Source organism: Dunckerocampus dactyliophorus, chromosome 3, assembly GCF_027744805.1.
Source record: "Dunckerocampus dactyliophorus isolate RoL2022-P2 chromosome 3, RoL_Ddac_1.1, whole genome shotgun sequence".
NCBI lineage: Eukaryota > Metazoa > Chordata > Actinopteri > Syngnathiformes > Syngnathidae > Dunckerocampus > Dunckerocampus dactyliophorus.
The window spans coordinates 4,813,249-4,830,462 of NC_072821.1; the positions used below are offsets into that span (position 1 = coordinate 4,813,249).

Here is a 17,214-nt window from a genome sequence, read left to right on the forward strand (position 1 = left end):
GCACACGCACACGCACACATACAGTTTAGTTGCAAATGTGAAAATTGTGAATCGTTCATGGTGTTATATTTGCAAATAAATTGTTATTTTGATGTAAGACAACACTTTTTTTGTATTGTTCATGTTGTGGTATAGGTTTTTAGATGTTTGAGCTTTCACAAAAGCAAAAAATGTGTGTATGCTTGAAATGTATCTTTTCACAAAAAGCTTTTTTTCTCTCTTTTTTTTTTTATTGGGAACTGATATTTTCCTGAAACTTTCCTGAATCTACGTTCTACTGCAGATTACCAAAGAACAGAAAAAGATAGAAACAAACTTGTTTTTTCTGATGAAAGACGCAAGTCTAATCTTTCTTTTGGTAGCTTCCATGTTTACGTGTTCATATAGCACTAGAACACAATATTCTGTGTGGCTTGAAAAATCAGTCAGAATCGTCTAAAATGGCCGCTACTGAAGGGGTTGAATTTTGAAAAATGGCTTGAATTGAATGAGTTAATCAACTGCCAAACTTACATGGATCATACGGCTATTGCAATTATTGTTTCTTTTTGTAAACCATCAACAACAACGTCAATATCTAATTTATAAGCCATCCATTAAAGGTTAAAGTCTTTTATTATACTGTGGTTAACTTATCTTTACACTTGTATGAGAGCTAATGCTAAAATGTTACTTAAAACATTTCCTATGCAAACCGTGGAATGGATGAATGTACTTTACATGATTTCTTGTGGGAAAAATAGGTTCAAAGATCGTTGGACTCTAGAAGTTCCGCTGTGCCATCATTGTCAAAATCTTGTCAAACATACACTCACTTTGACTTATTTTAGCTATGCTGCAGCCCAGGAAAAAAGGGCAACGCAGTGCAAAAACATCTCCAATTAAATGGAAGTGCCACAACCTCATAAATTATAGTCGGAGGTTTTTTGAATTTGACGGCTCCGCATGAGTCGGGGCGAAAGAGGAGAGAAGAGGGATTGTATTGCTTTCAAGTGAAGGGGGATCTTGCGCTGCCTTTTGAATTCCCCGGGTAGTAATATGTATGCATGAATTCCATCTTGCTGGATGGGTGACATTTATAACACAACTTAATTATAGAGCTAAAAGCCATCTCTCTATTATTCCTGACAACTCGGAGGGCTCTATTCACTTCTGGCAGCAAAGTAGTTTTGAGGAGCGAGAGGCAATGTTAAACTTCTTGGCCTTTCTATTGGGTGAAGAAGGGTGCTGAAAAGCTTGCAAGAGTAGCATACATTTTACATCAACATGGCAAGTATAGGGGCTGCATTGTGGAGCTGATAGCGCAGTCAATTTCAAGGTTAGCCTCATTTAAATTACAGCAGGCTTATCCTCAACTCGTTCGCTCATAATAACTTGTACGGTGTACATACAGTGAGCAGACCTTTTTGTCTTGTGCACAGGTGTAACGCTCAAGGCCCTGGGGCCAGATGTGGCCCAGCACATCATGTTATGGGGCCTGCCAAAGCCTGGGAATAATGTGTGTCAATCACGCACGTCAACTTTTTCCTTCTACGGTCGTACCTCGCTATATCACGGCTCAAACATCGCGTCCTCACTCTATCGCGTTTAAAAATATATGTTATTAGTAGAAAAAAAATGCATATTTCAGCAAATTGTACATATTCGGGGCCTAAATTGAGCATTCGGAAATACAAATATAAGGCAATCAAAAGACATGATGTGAAGTATAACGCAATATCTGTGACTTCTTGTGTGCGTCTTGAAGAAGCGGCACCGGGGAAGTGACGTGTGTGACGTCAGCTGGTTAGATTTGACTGTTATCTGAGTGCTAGCAGCAGGTTATACCATCGGTGGTACCCTCCGGCGGAAACATCTACCGCCCACTTTCCCTTCACAAAGCCAAAACAAGCATGTCTGCCGTGTGGGACGTCCTGTCGTTGTGAGAGTGATATACGTTTTGCACACTGCAAAAAACGCCTTAAAACTCTTTTGTTTGGTGCGGCATTTGGGGGGCGGGAACTTGACCGGTCGTGGTGTGTTTTCGCGGCATGCGATGTGATCGTCGGTTGGGCGGCCGCTAATTAGCCAAAACGTGGGACACGTTCCCGTGATAGCCCAAACAGTGGTTGGATTCGTCGGACTGGATGGCCGGACGTCCAGTAAAGTAAGTCAAACATGTTTTTGTCTAAATTTGATGGTTCCCCTTTCATATCATATAGCCCAGCGGTCACAAACGTGGAGGCCGTGGGCACCAGGGAGCCCCCCCATGACCACGAGGTGCCTGCAAGCCTGCTTGTCATTCAGGTTTTCAGTTAATGTGAGAACACGAGAAAGAAATGTATTCTGAAATACAAAATGTGAGTTGCGGATACCAGCATTTTGTTGATGTTCTGGTAAAAACAAACGTTGGCTTTGTTTGGGTTGAAATAAGCTACGAAAATAGATGTTTTTTTGTTTTTTTAATTTAAAAATTTACACTTAATCTATGTGATCTGTGTCGGTATCGGCCGATTTCACTGGTGGATGATCGGTATTGGTATCAGCAGCATAAAGACCTGATCGGAGCATCCCTACTGTTAATCCATTAGATGCTCACTGTGCTGAATTCTGCTGACATCTCGTCTCTCAACATTTTTAACACTTATAAGTGGAAAAGTAAGTTATACGAAATTTGTTGACGCAAAGTGCAATGGGCACGTACCGTGAATGACTCGTCACATTATAACACTGTTGACTTTGCAGTTCACATTGCACTGTGTCCCTGCTGTACTGAGCAGCGAGGACACTACATGTATCACTTGTGCTCATCCTATAGAATGAGAGTGTGTGTCCAAACTTTTGACTGGTACTGTAGTTTTTCCCTACATTTGTGCAACTTTAGGGGCATTCGACTTGCCATTGAAAGGGAGCATATGGCAGATGGAGAGAGAGGGAGGCGCGGGGAGGGTTAACAGGAGTGAACGTGTGAACGAGGGAGAAAAGTATAGCTCCTGTCTAACACAGCAACACCGGCCCCATTTCATTTTATATGCTGTCAATCAGCCCCAGGGCGTCTGAGCAGACAGGAAGAAAGGGAAACGCGGGAGGGTGGGGAGGTTGAAATAGTGTGGAAGCAGGAAAAAGAATGTAGTAGGCGACACAAAAGAAGTCGAGCTGGGATTAACAGCCAGAGTAAGCGATGTGGACACAGAAAGGCCGGTGGTTCGATACAGCGAGCCTTTTCTCATTGATTTAATCAGAGGACGCATGCATTATCTCCCATTCCCTTGCTGTCACACACACATCTTCCTAAGGATGGAGAAGTCATAGCTTACAGAGAGACTGGATGCTTGCAGAGAGACGTCGACCCCTGTGGGCGAGCTTCACGGACTTCCAGAACCATCCAGGCATGCATGGTGAATTTGAATGTGACGTCCATTTTCTAGCAAGCAATTCAATTTCGTTGAGTATGACGAGGGTTCCAAATATGACCAAACTGAGGAAACAGTCGTCATTTTTAATAACAGTGCCTCTGCTGGTTGCAGCCAAGTAGTGCACTCCTTGTTGTCAAAGTTGCTTGAAAACATGATTGATCAACAAGCAAGTTTACACAATGGATATGATTCTTAAAGATAAATTCATCAATTTGTCATTCATTTATGGAACAGTGTGGCTTTACTACGGTTTGGCCCACATTAATTAATGGCCGTAGTTCAAACAGAAGGGAAATGGAGTGATTCAAAACACCTTTCCTCAAAAGAAATTAATTTGGTTTGATGCTTTTTGCAGCTCATGGTTGTCTTCATCCCCTGATGCTTTGTTTACAACCCGGAAGCTGATTACAGTCCACCTTATTACCGGTTGGCGATCTGTCTGAATGGCGGCAAGGGTGGTCTAGTGGTTAGCATGTTGTCACACAGTCACAGTCAGGAGATCGGGGAGACCTGGGTTTGAATCTCCGTTGGGCATTTCTGTGTGGAGTTTGCATGTTCTCCCCGTGCGTGTGTGGGTTTTCTCCTGGTACGCTGCTTTCCTCCCACATTCCAAAAACATGCATCTTAGGTTAATTGGCGACTCGAAATTGTCCATAGGCATGAATGTGAGTGTGAATACTTGTATACTTGTATGTGCCCTGCGATTGTACCCTGGACCGAAGTCAGCTGGGATGGGATCCAGCATACCCCCGTGATACCCTAATGAGGAGAAGCGGCATAGAAAATGGATGGATGGATCTGTCTGAATCTGCATTTTACACTACAGGTTTAAGAGGTCAATTTGGATTTAAACAACTTCACGAGTGTTTCCATGGTGTTTACACTGTCACCCTGGCATATTAAGGAACTGGATTCCAGATATTTATCCACATTTGGAAGAGGCCTGACTCTGATTCTAATATGTTTACACCCTCTTTAAACCCACAGTATACTAACTAAATTGGGCCATATGGGATCATAACAATGGATGTGGAGCACTTGAACCATGCAGTGTAAATGCAGATTTAATGAGCCCCAGGGATCTTGGATCAAATACCAAGGAGGCTACATTGAGGAACTAAAATCGAGGATACACAACTGAATCCTTTACAGACGTCTTTTAGTCCTTAGACGTAACAAAAACATTGCAAATCAGCTTACCTTTACATGTGCTTTTTGTTTTTTTTCATACCTATTTTGACTTCAAAGAAGAAATCAGCATTGCACATGCAGTGTCCCTGGTCTATTTGAATTCTCATATGACCCAGGACACAACTAAATGATCTCATATTTCATGTCCTGCAACGCATTTGACATCAGGAAATCAACATTGCCTCAAAACTACAGACAGCACTACTATGCTGTACTTACTTAGACTACAATGCGTACTATATTTACAGCTATGACACACTCGGTGTGTAACTCAGGTCTCCCATTTTGTCCCGCTGACTGTGAAGCACAGAAGCCAAAGACGTGGTGTTTCCTGCTGTATTTTGACTGACTGCAGCTAAACTCCAAGGCAGGTTGCTTTATTTACAGTAGTACGTGATGGTCCCATGGGAAGGGATGATGGAAACGTAGGAAACAAACATGCCGTGTTTCAGATAACAGGTGGGGGATGGAGGTGAGCAGAAAAAGACGAGGTGTTTGTGTGATGATTTGTCACGCTGCCGCGGTGATGAGCTGGTTTATAAGAAGTGGAAATGGAGTAGCGAGGGAAAAGGGAAAGAGAAGGAGGTGTTGGTGGAGCACAGTGACAGTGAGCCAAGAAGCAAATGCAAGCCCGGAGGCGAGGACGGCTGAGCGGTATGACAAGGAACTAGGCAGGCAGGAACTAGCGGATTTGGTGTGTTGGGCTCTGACCCTTACTGGCCCCATCAGGACCCCGCAGGACGGTGCACTCCTCGATCTGGCCGAAGGTCTCGAAGAGCCGCCGGACGTCGTCCTCGCTCTGCTGCTTGCCCAGCATCCCCACAAACAGCTTCCTGTCTTCTGGATTGGAAGAGATGGAGAACAAGAGCTGATGGCACCATTCTTCAGAGCCAACGAGACCCCCAACCCTTCTAGGTTTTGTGTTGAGCCTTTGTCTTAAGCTCAGGTAGACGAATACCTAATAAATCCAATACAAGCATGTCAGCTCGTAAAAACCGACTGACAGTGACGGCTGCAAAATATGTTTTTTGGTCAGCACTGAAGGTGAGGGCAATGCAGAAAATTAGCCACACTAACTTTGATCTGGGGAACCTCATTTCATTCACTTTGCACCATATAATTAGTTCCAAAAGGTCCGACAAAAAACGAAACATACAAATACCGAGGTAATACTTGCCATTGGCAATAATGTAAATCCAAATAATATGATCCAGACACCCAAAAATACGAATAAATAATACCTTTTATAGAGAATAATTGTTGTTTTACATGCAGGAAACGATACAAAATAATTATAAATGAAAAATGGATGGAAGTTATTGTTGATGCAGACTTCCCGCACTTTCTGGCGAGCCTGATTAAATTCAATAGTGTTTGGGACCTTCTTTATCAACTTTGTTTGGCTCCATGGTGGGTTGTATAGCAGTCTCACTCAAAAAAAAAAAATGCACGGACAGTGAGTCAACAACGCCTAGGGTGCGTTGTTTGGGCACTCGATTTTCTGGAACGATTGTGGTTTGTTTACATCACGGCAGGGACATGAGACACGGCAGAGCAAGCTACCGAGCTAACAAGTTGGCATCTCCAATTTACTTATTCTCAATTTAAAAAGGTGTTTCAAACGGCGTGGGGAAGAAGGGCAAAATAAGAAGCCAAAAATGTACCACTTCCACACAGAATGTCGTACATGCCATGGCTGAATACATACTGTACAGTGTTCAGGTACTCTAATCTAAGGTAATGTCATTGACCAGAATACTACATATAACTTGTCTTTCAATATTTTTTGACTAATAATACACCATAGTCTACCACGAAACAGCAATCACTTATTCATTTATTTTTGAAAAAACGCAATAGAGTGAGGGAGCGATGTTCGAACCGTGATATATAAAGAGACGACAGTATATTTGAATGTTACTTCTTTTTCTGCTTAACGTTGATGATTTCTCCACCCCCCCTTCCCTCCGGCCCCAGTTCTTTTTAGTTATTTGATTTGTTTGGTTTAGCTCTAACCTACGTCCTACTATATGCTATTCTTAGAACAAGACATTTAATGTTTTGTTTAGAAAATCACTGGAATATAATTTGTTCTCGGAAATAATTTTCATGATAAAAAACATGGCTTCTATTTGGTATTTTAAGCCATTTAAATTAGTATAACTGTTAAAAATGACTCGATAATTGTGAATTCACAAAAAAATCCATTCCTTGTGGATGCACTGATAAGACAACCGCAATATGAAAGGTCTCTGCGTTTAAATAGAGGAATGTAAAATAAGCAACACGGTTTTACATTTTCTTATCCCTGCGATAAGAAAGAATACTGTGACACATTATCTGCCAGGCATTTGCTGCAGACGTCACATTGTAAAGGTCTCTGCGCATCATCAGCGCGAGGACTTTCAGATAAACGCCTCATTAAAATTTGGACTTCTATATTTACGTACACAAATGCTCAACTGTCTGGTCGCATACTATATATAAACTGTGTGACATGAGGATGTAAAACTTTGCTAAACTAATGAATCAAGTCAATTAAAGTACAAAAACAAGCATTTAGTGCACTGGAATGTGTAGTCTGAGCGGGAATAATGAATAAAGCTCTTCAGCGTGGATAATTACGAGCAAGGGTTCCCCAGATTTCCCAACAATACCAAGTCCAATTCCAGGAAATAATCTTGTTTTGTGCACACATGTTTTTTTATAGTCTATTCAGTTATTCTGTGAATTCTAGTTACAACAACAATAACCATCACAAGCACAGTGATGGATTTGGGCTTTAGCGGAGAGAACACCGTATAAATCTCATTAATAAATATGTTCTTTTTTTCCAAGAGCAAATGTAGCAGAGAAAAGTTGTACTCCATTGAGCCATTCCGGAGAGTCAGAAAGCTTAATTTTCCTAATTTATCCTCCCTGTGCTACAATATAGACAGAGCATTCATCTTATTTTACATCTTTTACATTATTCATCTCCAATTCAGCGGTGCTGTGTTGCAATGAAATGGCTACTAGCGAGAGCCCCATCGCCGGAACTGATAGAAAGTGGCAGCGAGAGGAAGAGGACTTTATTGGGAATGACATTGTTGATCTTCAGTGTGAGTCATTTGACTGGTAGGGAGCACTGTGGGTGTGTGCTTGTGGACAGGATGGAGCGAGGGCGGGGGGATGGGGGTTGGGGCGAGAGCATCACCTGGGCCTCGACAGATGTGACGCCTCCTGTACCTGCCAGGCCCCATTAGATGCATCTGCTCTAAAAATAAAGCACCCGGGCTCCCTGTTTTGCGGCGGGGAAATCGGATCCTGTTCCATCTCTGTAAAGTTCAAATGAGACACATGCACGCTACCCGCTTGGCCACACAAATGAGCACCTGCATAATCAATAAGACTACGATGCATGCTGCTGCTGCTGTGGCTGTGGTGTCTGCTGTGTTTTTCTACACATGGCTTGCTCGGCAGGATTTTTCCTGTCTTGTACAAGAGCATATTAGGCAGTATTAACTTTGCATGCATGATGCTTTTAGCTGTTGAACTTTTTTCTTTTTTCTACAAATTGAAACAAAAACCCAAACTAACAAAATGATAAAAGTTAAAACAATGACTACAGTTGTAGCTGCTACTACTAATCATTTATGTTGATGTGTAATTATGTAAAGACATACATTCCAGTGAATTTGCTTTCACGCTAAAAGAACTACAATTCCCATGATGCTTGCAGTGCTGTTCCAGGAAGTAGTGAATTAGCGCCTATTTCGGTCTACTCCGGACTGTCACATATTTTGATAGAAGTCACATGCAGCAAGCGTGTTTACAGCTAACAAATCTTACGCAACTTTGATCAAATGTGGAATTACTCCTGCGGCTGTCCTCAGGTGAAAGAAGCAGCCACACGTCGCGACCGAATGACGCTGGGAACAACGAGGTAGGTTGCCTTCAGGCTGCCCTGTTGCCGAGCGACAGCTCTTCTCCAAAACGAAAAATATCATCAGGTTTTAATCTCGCGAGATCACAAGTGTTTTGTATGCAGTGCAATTATTGATGCGCTAGCTTTTCAGTAAGAGGAACCTCATTCCCTTAACTTTCCACTAGTATGTCTTTTATGTATGTCACAGGTGTTAAACTCAAGGCCCGAGGGCCAGATTCAGCCTGCGAATCCTGCAGATAATGTAAAAAATTATTTTCAAAATTATTATTTATTATTTTTTATGTTAAAAAAAATAAAATATTTCTTGCTAGATGTATTTGTTCTGTCAATTTTGACAGCACATTATACAAGACAACATTATACAATAGTTGTATATTTATATTTCTGTTTGGCACCCTGACTTCTGATTGCAATGTCAGTAAGTAAATAATGTAAGAAAATACATGTTACGATATCATGAGGTGGTTATACATTCATATGATTTGACAGTTACAGGTGGCCCCCTGTGGGCAACCATAACTGCGATGTGGCCCACGATGAAAATGAGTTTGATCCCCCTGGTGTATGAACAATACAAACTTGTTGTTTTTACTGCACTTGAGGTATCGAAAATATTTATCATAAAATAAAATGTTTCGAAAATTGCTGTCCAAACTACTAAATTATAGCAGTTCCTTTTAGCTTCCTTTTTATTTTTCACATTTCAAAAACATGCACAACAGGTTTCACTGCAAACCTGATTTGAGCCTCTTACCAAAAATTCGTTGCAGTCGAGTCGAGTCGAGTGGCAACCAGCTTTGAGGCGCATTACCGCACCTACCGTGTTGGAGTGTGGCCCAAAGTTACGAACTTTACATGGCAACCGGATCGGCCCGACCTCGAGGCGGAAGCCGATATTATTCGATCTTCAAAATACAGCGGATCGGCAGCCGATCCCGATCCTGAAAATTGGATCTTGGCATCCCTAGTGACGGTACTTCAAGCAGCATTATTCTGGTTAATTCATAACTAGCATGGCAAAAGGAGTTCAGAACTTCTAAATTCAGTGGAATTTAGTAAAATATATATCCTTAATGTAAATAGTGACAAGTGGACAGGCATTGAGCCAACTTTGGAACATCCGTGGATGTTCAGCTTAAACAGATGTTGGGTAAAATTAGCCTGACCTCCGCTGGAGGCGGCAAAGAGGAAATAGGATGGAAGGCCGTAGCCCGTGACCTAATTTGCTGTGACGGTCCGTCTATCTTTCAGATTTCCACCGAGGTGTCCCTGTTAAATGGGCAGAGTGCAGTTTTACAGGCCCCCCGCAGTGTGTTAATGTTGTGGGACAAAAAGTCTCATCTCGGTCCTGGCCCGAGGAGATCTAATGGTGGCTTTACAAGGCTAATTAACAAGCCATGAGCGAGGTAATGAACTTTTCCAAATGTGCTGGCAAACGCAAAAATAAATTACACCCCAGCGAAGGCATTAAAGGAAGTGTGAGTGTACTTCAGAGCCTTCCTGTGGGAGAGCCACGGCGAGAAAATGAAATCGGAGCCGCTATCTTTTCATTGCCTGACCTGAGAGCGTCTCAGTGCGTGCCCTGGCCCGAGTATTGATTGCTATTAATTAGTCTTCTTTGCACCTGTCTCCAAAGCTGCTCGCACTGGATTTTTACAAGTTCCTTCCTTCCTCTCCCATGACTACTTGCAAGCTTTAAATTGGCATTTTATGAATATGAACATCTTGTAATGCACCTTGTGCGTTCAAGAGATGACACTGAGACTTCAAAGAGTGATCCATTAAAAGGAACAAGACGTGAAAAAAAAGAGAGAACCTTATGTTCAGTCACATGTTTGCAGTGGGGGCCTTGCTATGAAGTAACATTAGGCGTACATACAAAACTATACAGCTACAACGACAGCTCTCGCTTTTCAACCATGTCTTATAGCCGCCACACACCTCGCGAACCCACTAAACTCGCTTTGCAGTACACCCCCAATGTACCACCGCAGCAAGATGGAGACTGCGCAGTCTAATGCTGCTAACATTAACACGGATACAGTACTGTATTTACTTTGACCGTCAAATTGTTTGAGCCACTCTGCTGCTTTTCTGTGCCTTTCTGTGTTGCAGTGCACCTGAGGGGCGTGTCTGGGCCATCTGGTCACACCTGGGATCAATCTTCTCATTAGGTCTTTATAAGCCATGCCAGACTGTTGCATTTCCTATACCTGTCTCCTCTCCAGTATACGTTCATGTTCTCATGTTGCTATTATTTTGCGTAGTTACCTTTTGGCCACCTTTTTGTTCCCTGGACTATCGTGAGTACTTTTTGTTAACTTATGCTATTCCTGCCTTTTGCTCCCGTTGGTTCCTTTTACCGGTGGCTTTGCCTGTTTTTTGGTTGTACTTCGTTTTGTGGATTAACAGCTTTTCTACTCAGTTTGAGCGCACTTTTTGTCATCTCTGCGTTGGGGTCCGATTCCAGCTTCCAGCTGTTTCATAACACAAATGTTTCAATGACCAGCATGTGACCACGCCATGAATCTCTTAGAAGTAGTATTTCATATTACCTACAGTAGTATTACCTGGTTTTACCACCTGGAAAAGCTTCAGTCAAGGGGCAGTAGTAATTTGTAATGATGGGGGACCAGCTAGGGCACCTTTTAATGTTATGTACGCTTGCTTCCCAAGGGGTTTCACTGCACTGCTTGTCCAGCCCATGCCCCCGTGCTGGTCTGCCACTCGGGTTTTGCCAGCCCTACAGGCAGGGTAGGGAGTAATTGCTGGAAAAAGTACATCCTAACCCCATTTTAATTGTGATGCTAAACATATTTTTTGTTGTTTCCCATCCACCCCAAATCAGAGTGGGGACACTTGGACAGCCCAGTCCAAACTCAAAGTGCCAGATGGACATCCCTATTTAAGCAATGTAAATACAAATAATAGATGAAAAGTTACATAGAAAACTCCAGACATCTGACAGTTTCTTGTCTCAGGAAGCCTTCTTATTCGTTCCCCCTGGTATATTAAACATTAATAGATTTTTGTACAGAAGCCATATGCTGTCAAGATTGATGTGTCTCTCGCTGATATAAAGTTCTCCTCGTGTCGTAGCTTTCTCTTTATCCTTTTATTGTCATCCTTCACTCTCCGTTTCCTCTCTCCAGGCAAATAATTAGTAGTTACACAGGCTAGTTTTCAAGCTCGTTTTTTTTTTTTTTTTTAGTTTTTGTTTCCTATTAATGTGACTCCTGTGCCGTGGTAAATAACTTTTTGTTTTCATGATTCCATCCCATAATGCCTTCTGGCTATAGTCAGGGAGGTTTGGTACTAGCAAGTGTTCACAAAGCATGGACAGCTGCACCCCATAATAAAAGATGCCTACCAGGCCGCCGGGTGCATTTCAGATGTAATGTTCCAGGCTGCACAACAGAGAAGTTGTGCTTCTTATGGACTCATTTGGAAAGCCTGTTTCTTTTGTTGCTGTTTTGGTGTGCCTAGGAGGCTCGCCACTGGATGCATCCACACATGAAGGTGCGCAGAATGGCTGCAGAAAATGTTTTTAAAAAGTGCTTGTTATTATTGAGTTGGGCTTCGTTTTGCATCATATACTCTGTCGCAATTGCGTGACAGGCACAGTGATGTTGGTTTGGAATTAAATGGTGCCGTTTGCCTTTTTACTATCCTGTTATTTTTGGATAATGAGCATTTCACGCATGTAGAAGAAGATTGCATTGATCTGACACAACTTGCTTTTGTTAGGAGATGAATTTCTATTCCAATAAAAAGCCCAACTCACATCATAGTAAGAATTCAAATTATATTGGATTAATTAATTCCAGTATATTGTACTGTAAGCTTTGTGTTATAAGTGACAGCCTGTATCTTCTTGTGGACAATTCAAATGTTTGTTCTCCGTAATAAGTAATATCTAATAATATATCTCATTAAAAAAGAACAGAGGGCAAGCTGTGGGCTGAAGTCAAGTGTTCAGAGACAAGCGTACTGCACCTCGATGTCGGAATCAGGAAGTGGAGGGCCCGGCGGCCACGTAGCTGAGGAGATCCGCCTGGTCAGAGTCACCTTTGTGAATCACAGAAACAGACGAGCAGGTTTTGTCGGGTTTTCGCCATTCCGGACAGGAACGCGTGTGCACGCACAGTGCAAAATGTATCACAAAAGCACCTTTACACGGTACACGATTTTATCATGTGCCGTTACATCCCTAGTAGTTCCACTATATTTGTATAACACGGCATGTTGAGGTCTAAAATCATTCCAGTTCAAATGAATTCTGAAGTCACACAATACTGTCTGGTTATCCTAATGTACTCTCTCGTTAACATACTAAAAGGAGCCCTCAGACCACTTGATCACCAAAGTCCAAAACCATCAGTCGTACCAACAGGCCCCCTAACCACTTACATCCCCACAATCAATGTGGAAAAATCATCCAACACAACCACTATCTGGCCTTACATATTTCAGCAAATAAAGAAAAAAGTAAAATATATATTTTTACTGATAAAATACAGCCACAGTTTTGAGTACTGTTACAGAAAGTCTTGAAATACCATAAGAAGTCATCAAGTCCACATTGCTACATTCATATCTGCATCTCTACTGAATCGTAAAAGTTATTTTCACCATAATCGATCAACGGTAGTGGTAATGGTTTAATTTGATTTTGAACATGCATAGCGGTTACATTGGAATACATCACATGTTTTCGGTACCGACTGGGTTTTCGGTACTGGGCTCCTGGCTGAAGCTGGCTGGGTGTGTGCCTGGAGAGCGACGGGGCGTGCGGGTGTGTTCAGTGGTCAAAATGCGTGCCTGTGGGTCACTCTCCGGGAGGGGAGGGCACTGATGTAATAACTTTTTTTCTAATATTCTCACGATCGACTGGCGAAGTCCCAAAGATTGATGGATCGCGGTCGATGGGTTGATGACCCCTGATCGAAACAATAAAGCACGTCCTCCTTGGCAGAGATAAATGAACTTAATATGACTGTTTAGTTCTGTTAACTTCATGTTACTATTGTAAGACCAACACATAACATATGCACTTAATACAGGTTTTATGATGGTGATGCTTTCATTTCAATTACTTTTACAAAAAAATATTATTTTACCTTGCATTGCATTTGATGTCAGAGGTTCTACTGGTCCAAAGATTGTTGTTTTATTTTTAAATATGAAGTCAAGTGAGTGAGTGCTGCAATGACTGATTTCTAGAAGAAGAAAAAAAAAACAATCTTCAAGATAAATTTCTCTAGAGGTATTCTATTAGATGAGGTTTTTAGTCGGGACTAGCAGCTTGGAAAGGCAGACAGCCAAATTAAACCTTCCCCCATTGGAGTAGAATCATTATTTTTTTTGCATATTGATAATTATTAACGCTTGATGGCGTTTTGAATCCTGCGTGTACTTTTCCGCTTGTTGTTTGCCAACTAACACTGAGTTGAATGCTAGCATCATTCACTGTCTAATTCAAGTGCAGTATTAAAGTTATTAATGGGAATAAATCAAAAATAATGAGCTACGCAGTGAAAGTGTGCAGCATCCTGTAGGTAAAATGCACTGGCATTTCTCAGCGGACGGAGAACAAACATTTGAATTGTCAACAAGAAGATACAGGCTGTTTACATGTTAATGCATTGCACTTACAACTAGACCTGTCACATTGGTATACCAAGGGGAGTGTTGCGCCTTCTGGTCTGCATGCAAAACAGGCAGGGAAACCTATAAGGAATTGCCTGTTGCAGTTTTGCCTACTTACAGATCTCACTAAATTCATAAAAGCCCAGTTTTGTCCGTACTCAGGCTATGTCTTATCATATCTAAACTGTCCACCACAGTAGAGGGTTGCTGTGCAATCCTGTCTGGGCACAGAGTGATGTTTGGCTTCATTTGCATGTAAAGTGGTCCTCTGAAGGCGTGAGGTGCCTCCAGACAACCATTCCCGTGTGGCCCGCCAGACTGAGCCAGCCAGCGCCTGCCCCCCTCTTATCCCCTACGCCTGCCGGGTTGGGGGTATGACAGCGCCGTGCGCGACATCTTAAGGTCCTGTCAATCTGGCCGACTACCCGACTGGGGGTCAGCCTTGTGAAGAGCAGGCTGGCAAGGACAAACGCAACCCGTTCACATAGACTCCCTTTGGCTAAATAGACAAAAAAGGGTTACAGATATCAAAAAAGGCTCACGACTGGGAGTAGAATTCAGGCACCGCCATGCTCTTGCCATTTTATGAGCATCTAATAAAGCCCAAGTATGAAAGGTTAATAATCAAGAGGGACATCTATCCATTAACTTTCTTATTTAAACAATGGAGATGACCAAAAATCTATGTTTCCTGCTCAGCATCTTTCTACTTATAAGGAACATTTTATTCAACAGGAGGGCAGCGGAAAACGGACCACAGACTTAACCTTAGACCTTAGAGTAGTGGAGCATAGGATCATATATCAGCTCAGCAAGCTTCTAAGATGACGTAGAGCACAAATAGAAGGCAGGCACCGCCGTGCTCCTGGGATTGTGTAAGCATCCAATAACACCGCAATATGGGGAGTAAATAAACGAGACGGACATCCATCCATTCATTTTCTTATCCAAACAACAATGGAGGAGTGTCTTCTCAACATATGACTGTTGGCCGACGTAAAGAGACACATTTTATTCACAAGGAGACTGAGGGCAGCAAAAGAGACTATTGAGTAATACTGCAGAATCAAGTGTTACGAACCATATAGTAGTACTATCATCTGATCGTATTTGTAGCTAGACGACAGAAAGTAGACCAGAAATAGTACATGGTACTAGCTACCGTATTTTGTCAGTAGAAAACTGTCCATAGTGTGTAGAGACTTGCCGAGGTGAGTTGGTACCGCACCAATTTGAGTGTCCTAATTTGTTAGTGTACTATAACTAGGGATGAGCCGGATACTCCTTGTAGACGAGTATCCGTTACGGATAATGCATATTTGCCTGATATGAGTACAGCTCGTCGTTATCCGTAATCGTGATGACCGAAAATCCTTATGTATTCACTCTTCACGATCTGATTGGCCAGTCACACACAGCAACCGCACCTCCCTAGACATAAACTCAAATGAATAGCAACGTAACGTCTCAGCCGTCAGCAGTACACTAAACACATTGAAATAGCGTGCTAACAATATAATGAATTGGTGGCAATGCTGACGAGGCTAAGTTCGGTAAGCCGTTGGTGACCAGCTCGGCGGCTGGATGCTTAAGGCACATGACACATACACATATCACGGTGCAAACAGTGTCTAGCATTGAACGAATGACAAATAACCACATTGCTCACATTTATAGACGCAGAGTGATTTAAACAAGAATAGCAACCAAAAAGAATAGATGCAGCTCGCAGATAAGTGGTACTATTTGAGCTATCTTTAGAACAGGCTGGCCGGCGACTCGTGGTCCTTAGGGGCCACCCGGGCACCGTGTTGGTGGCCCGATTTAGACCAGACATACACGCATAATAAAGACGTTGATGTGATGTTCGGTGTGTCCGTGAATGCATCCCGCGATCTGTCGAGTGACAACAAGGAAGTGTCGTTACAATGACGAATGGACAAGAGATGTTTATTTAGTTTGTTTCGAGTTGGAAATACATATATGGTGTTTGAATTGCACTGCTGTTGGTGTGTTCAGGTCAGAATAAGGTTATAAAAGAGCATCAGTCTCTGTGGGGAGCTACACTGTGCCGCTGTCAGCAGTGGTTTGCCATGATGCGTATGTGTTAAAAAATGATACAATACACACATAGCTGAATAATAAACAATAAATATAGCAACTTCTGATCAAGCAATGTCAATTTCAGACTTAAAATAATGTACCAATTGAAGCCCCACACATTTCCGGTTAAACCACACCCACTTCCGTCCAATACCCCGCCCATTCCGAGTACAGATCATTGAAATGTGTGAACAGATACAGATACAGATACAGATACAGATAGTGGTGTACTCGCTCATTAACTACAACTCTTCCAGTCCTGAACCGCTGCACTAAAAAGGGTGAACATTTGTCAAGATATGCACCCCTGCTGTGTTGCTTGTGCGATTATTTTTTCTGACAAGTACACTATACGATGGAATTGTTATTAAAATTTGTCACACAGCTCAATGCTTTCTACAAAACACGCCGTATGACCTTTAAGGTGCTTAACAGAATCACCAACAAATTTGGTACCCACATTTAGGGGACTGACAATTGTGCTTGTGTGTAAAATTTGAGTAAGATTGGTTGAAAAACATGGCCGCCATCAAGCAAAACGCATTTGCACGGGACATGGACAAGGATTGGCTATAAGTCCCGCCTGTTTGTCTCATGATCCTAAAACTCTGAGGAATGTCTGCACTGTGTGTACGTTAGCATATTTTCCCAAGCGTTCAGATAAGGGCACCACAAATGCTATGCACCAATATCTAGACAAAAGCATGGAGATTGGCACACCAAGAAAAGGTCCTTGTTGATTGCCCTTTCAGAAGCGTATCAGAGTTAATATAAGTAGATGCTGGTGCGGGCTGACCCATCATGAGTCTTCTCATCACCGCCGTCTCCCAAACTCACAGTTTTGGTGAGCGAAGCGGGACCTTGCTCTGAGATTGTGTTTAGATAATGGCCATCTCCAATCATTGATAATCTAGCTCCCATCTTTTCTTCACAGACAAGGTCAGGGGA

The 17,214-nt window shown here is 42.3% G+C and overlaps 1 protein-coding gene across 8 annotated transcripts in view; it reads right to left on the reverse strand.

Moving 5' to 3' along the window:
- celf6 (CUGBP Elav-like family member 6) overlaps window positions 1-17,214 on the reverse strand; it is a 204,569-nt gene that overhangs the window by 52,751 nt on the left and 134,604 nt on the right. For 7 of the 8 annotated variants that reach the window (XM_054772024.1, XM_054772020.1, XM_054772023.1 and 4 more), the window contains exon 4: window positions 5,298-5,426. The exons of the other annotated variant lie outside the window; for it this stretch is intronic. In XM_054772024.1, the coding sequence (XP_054627999.1) occupies window positions 5,298-5,426 (129 nt within the window). The remainder of the gene's footprint in view (window positions 1-5,297; window positions 5,427-17,214) is intronic. 8 annotated transcript variants of the gene reach the window in all.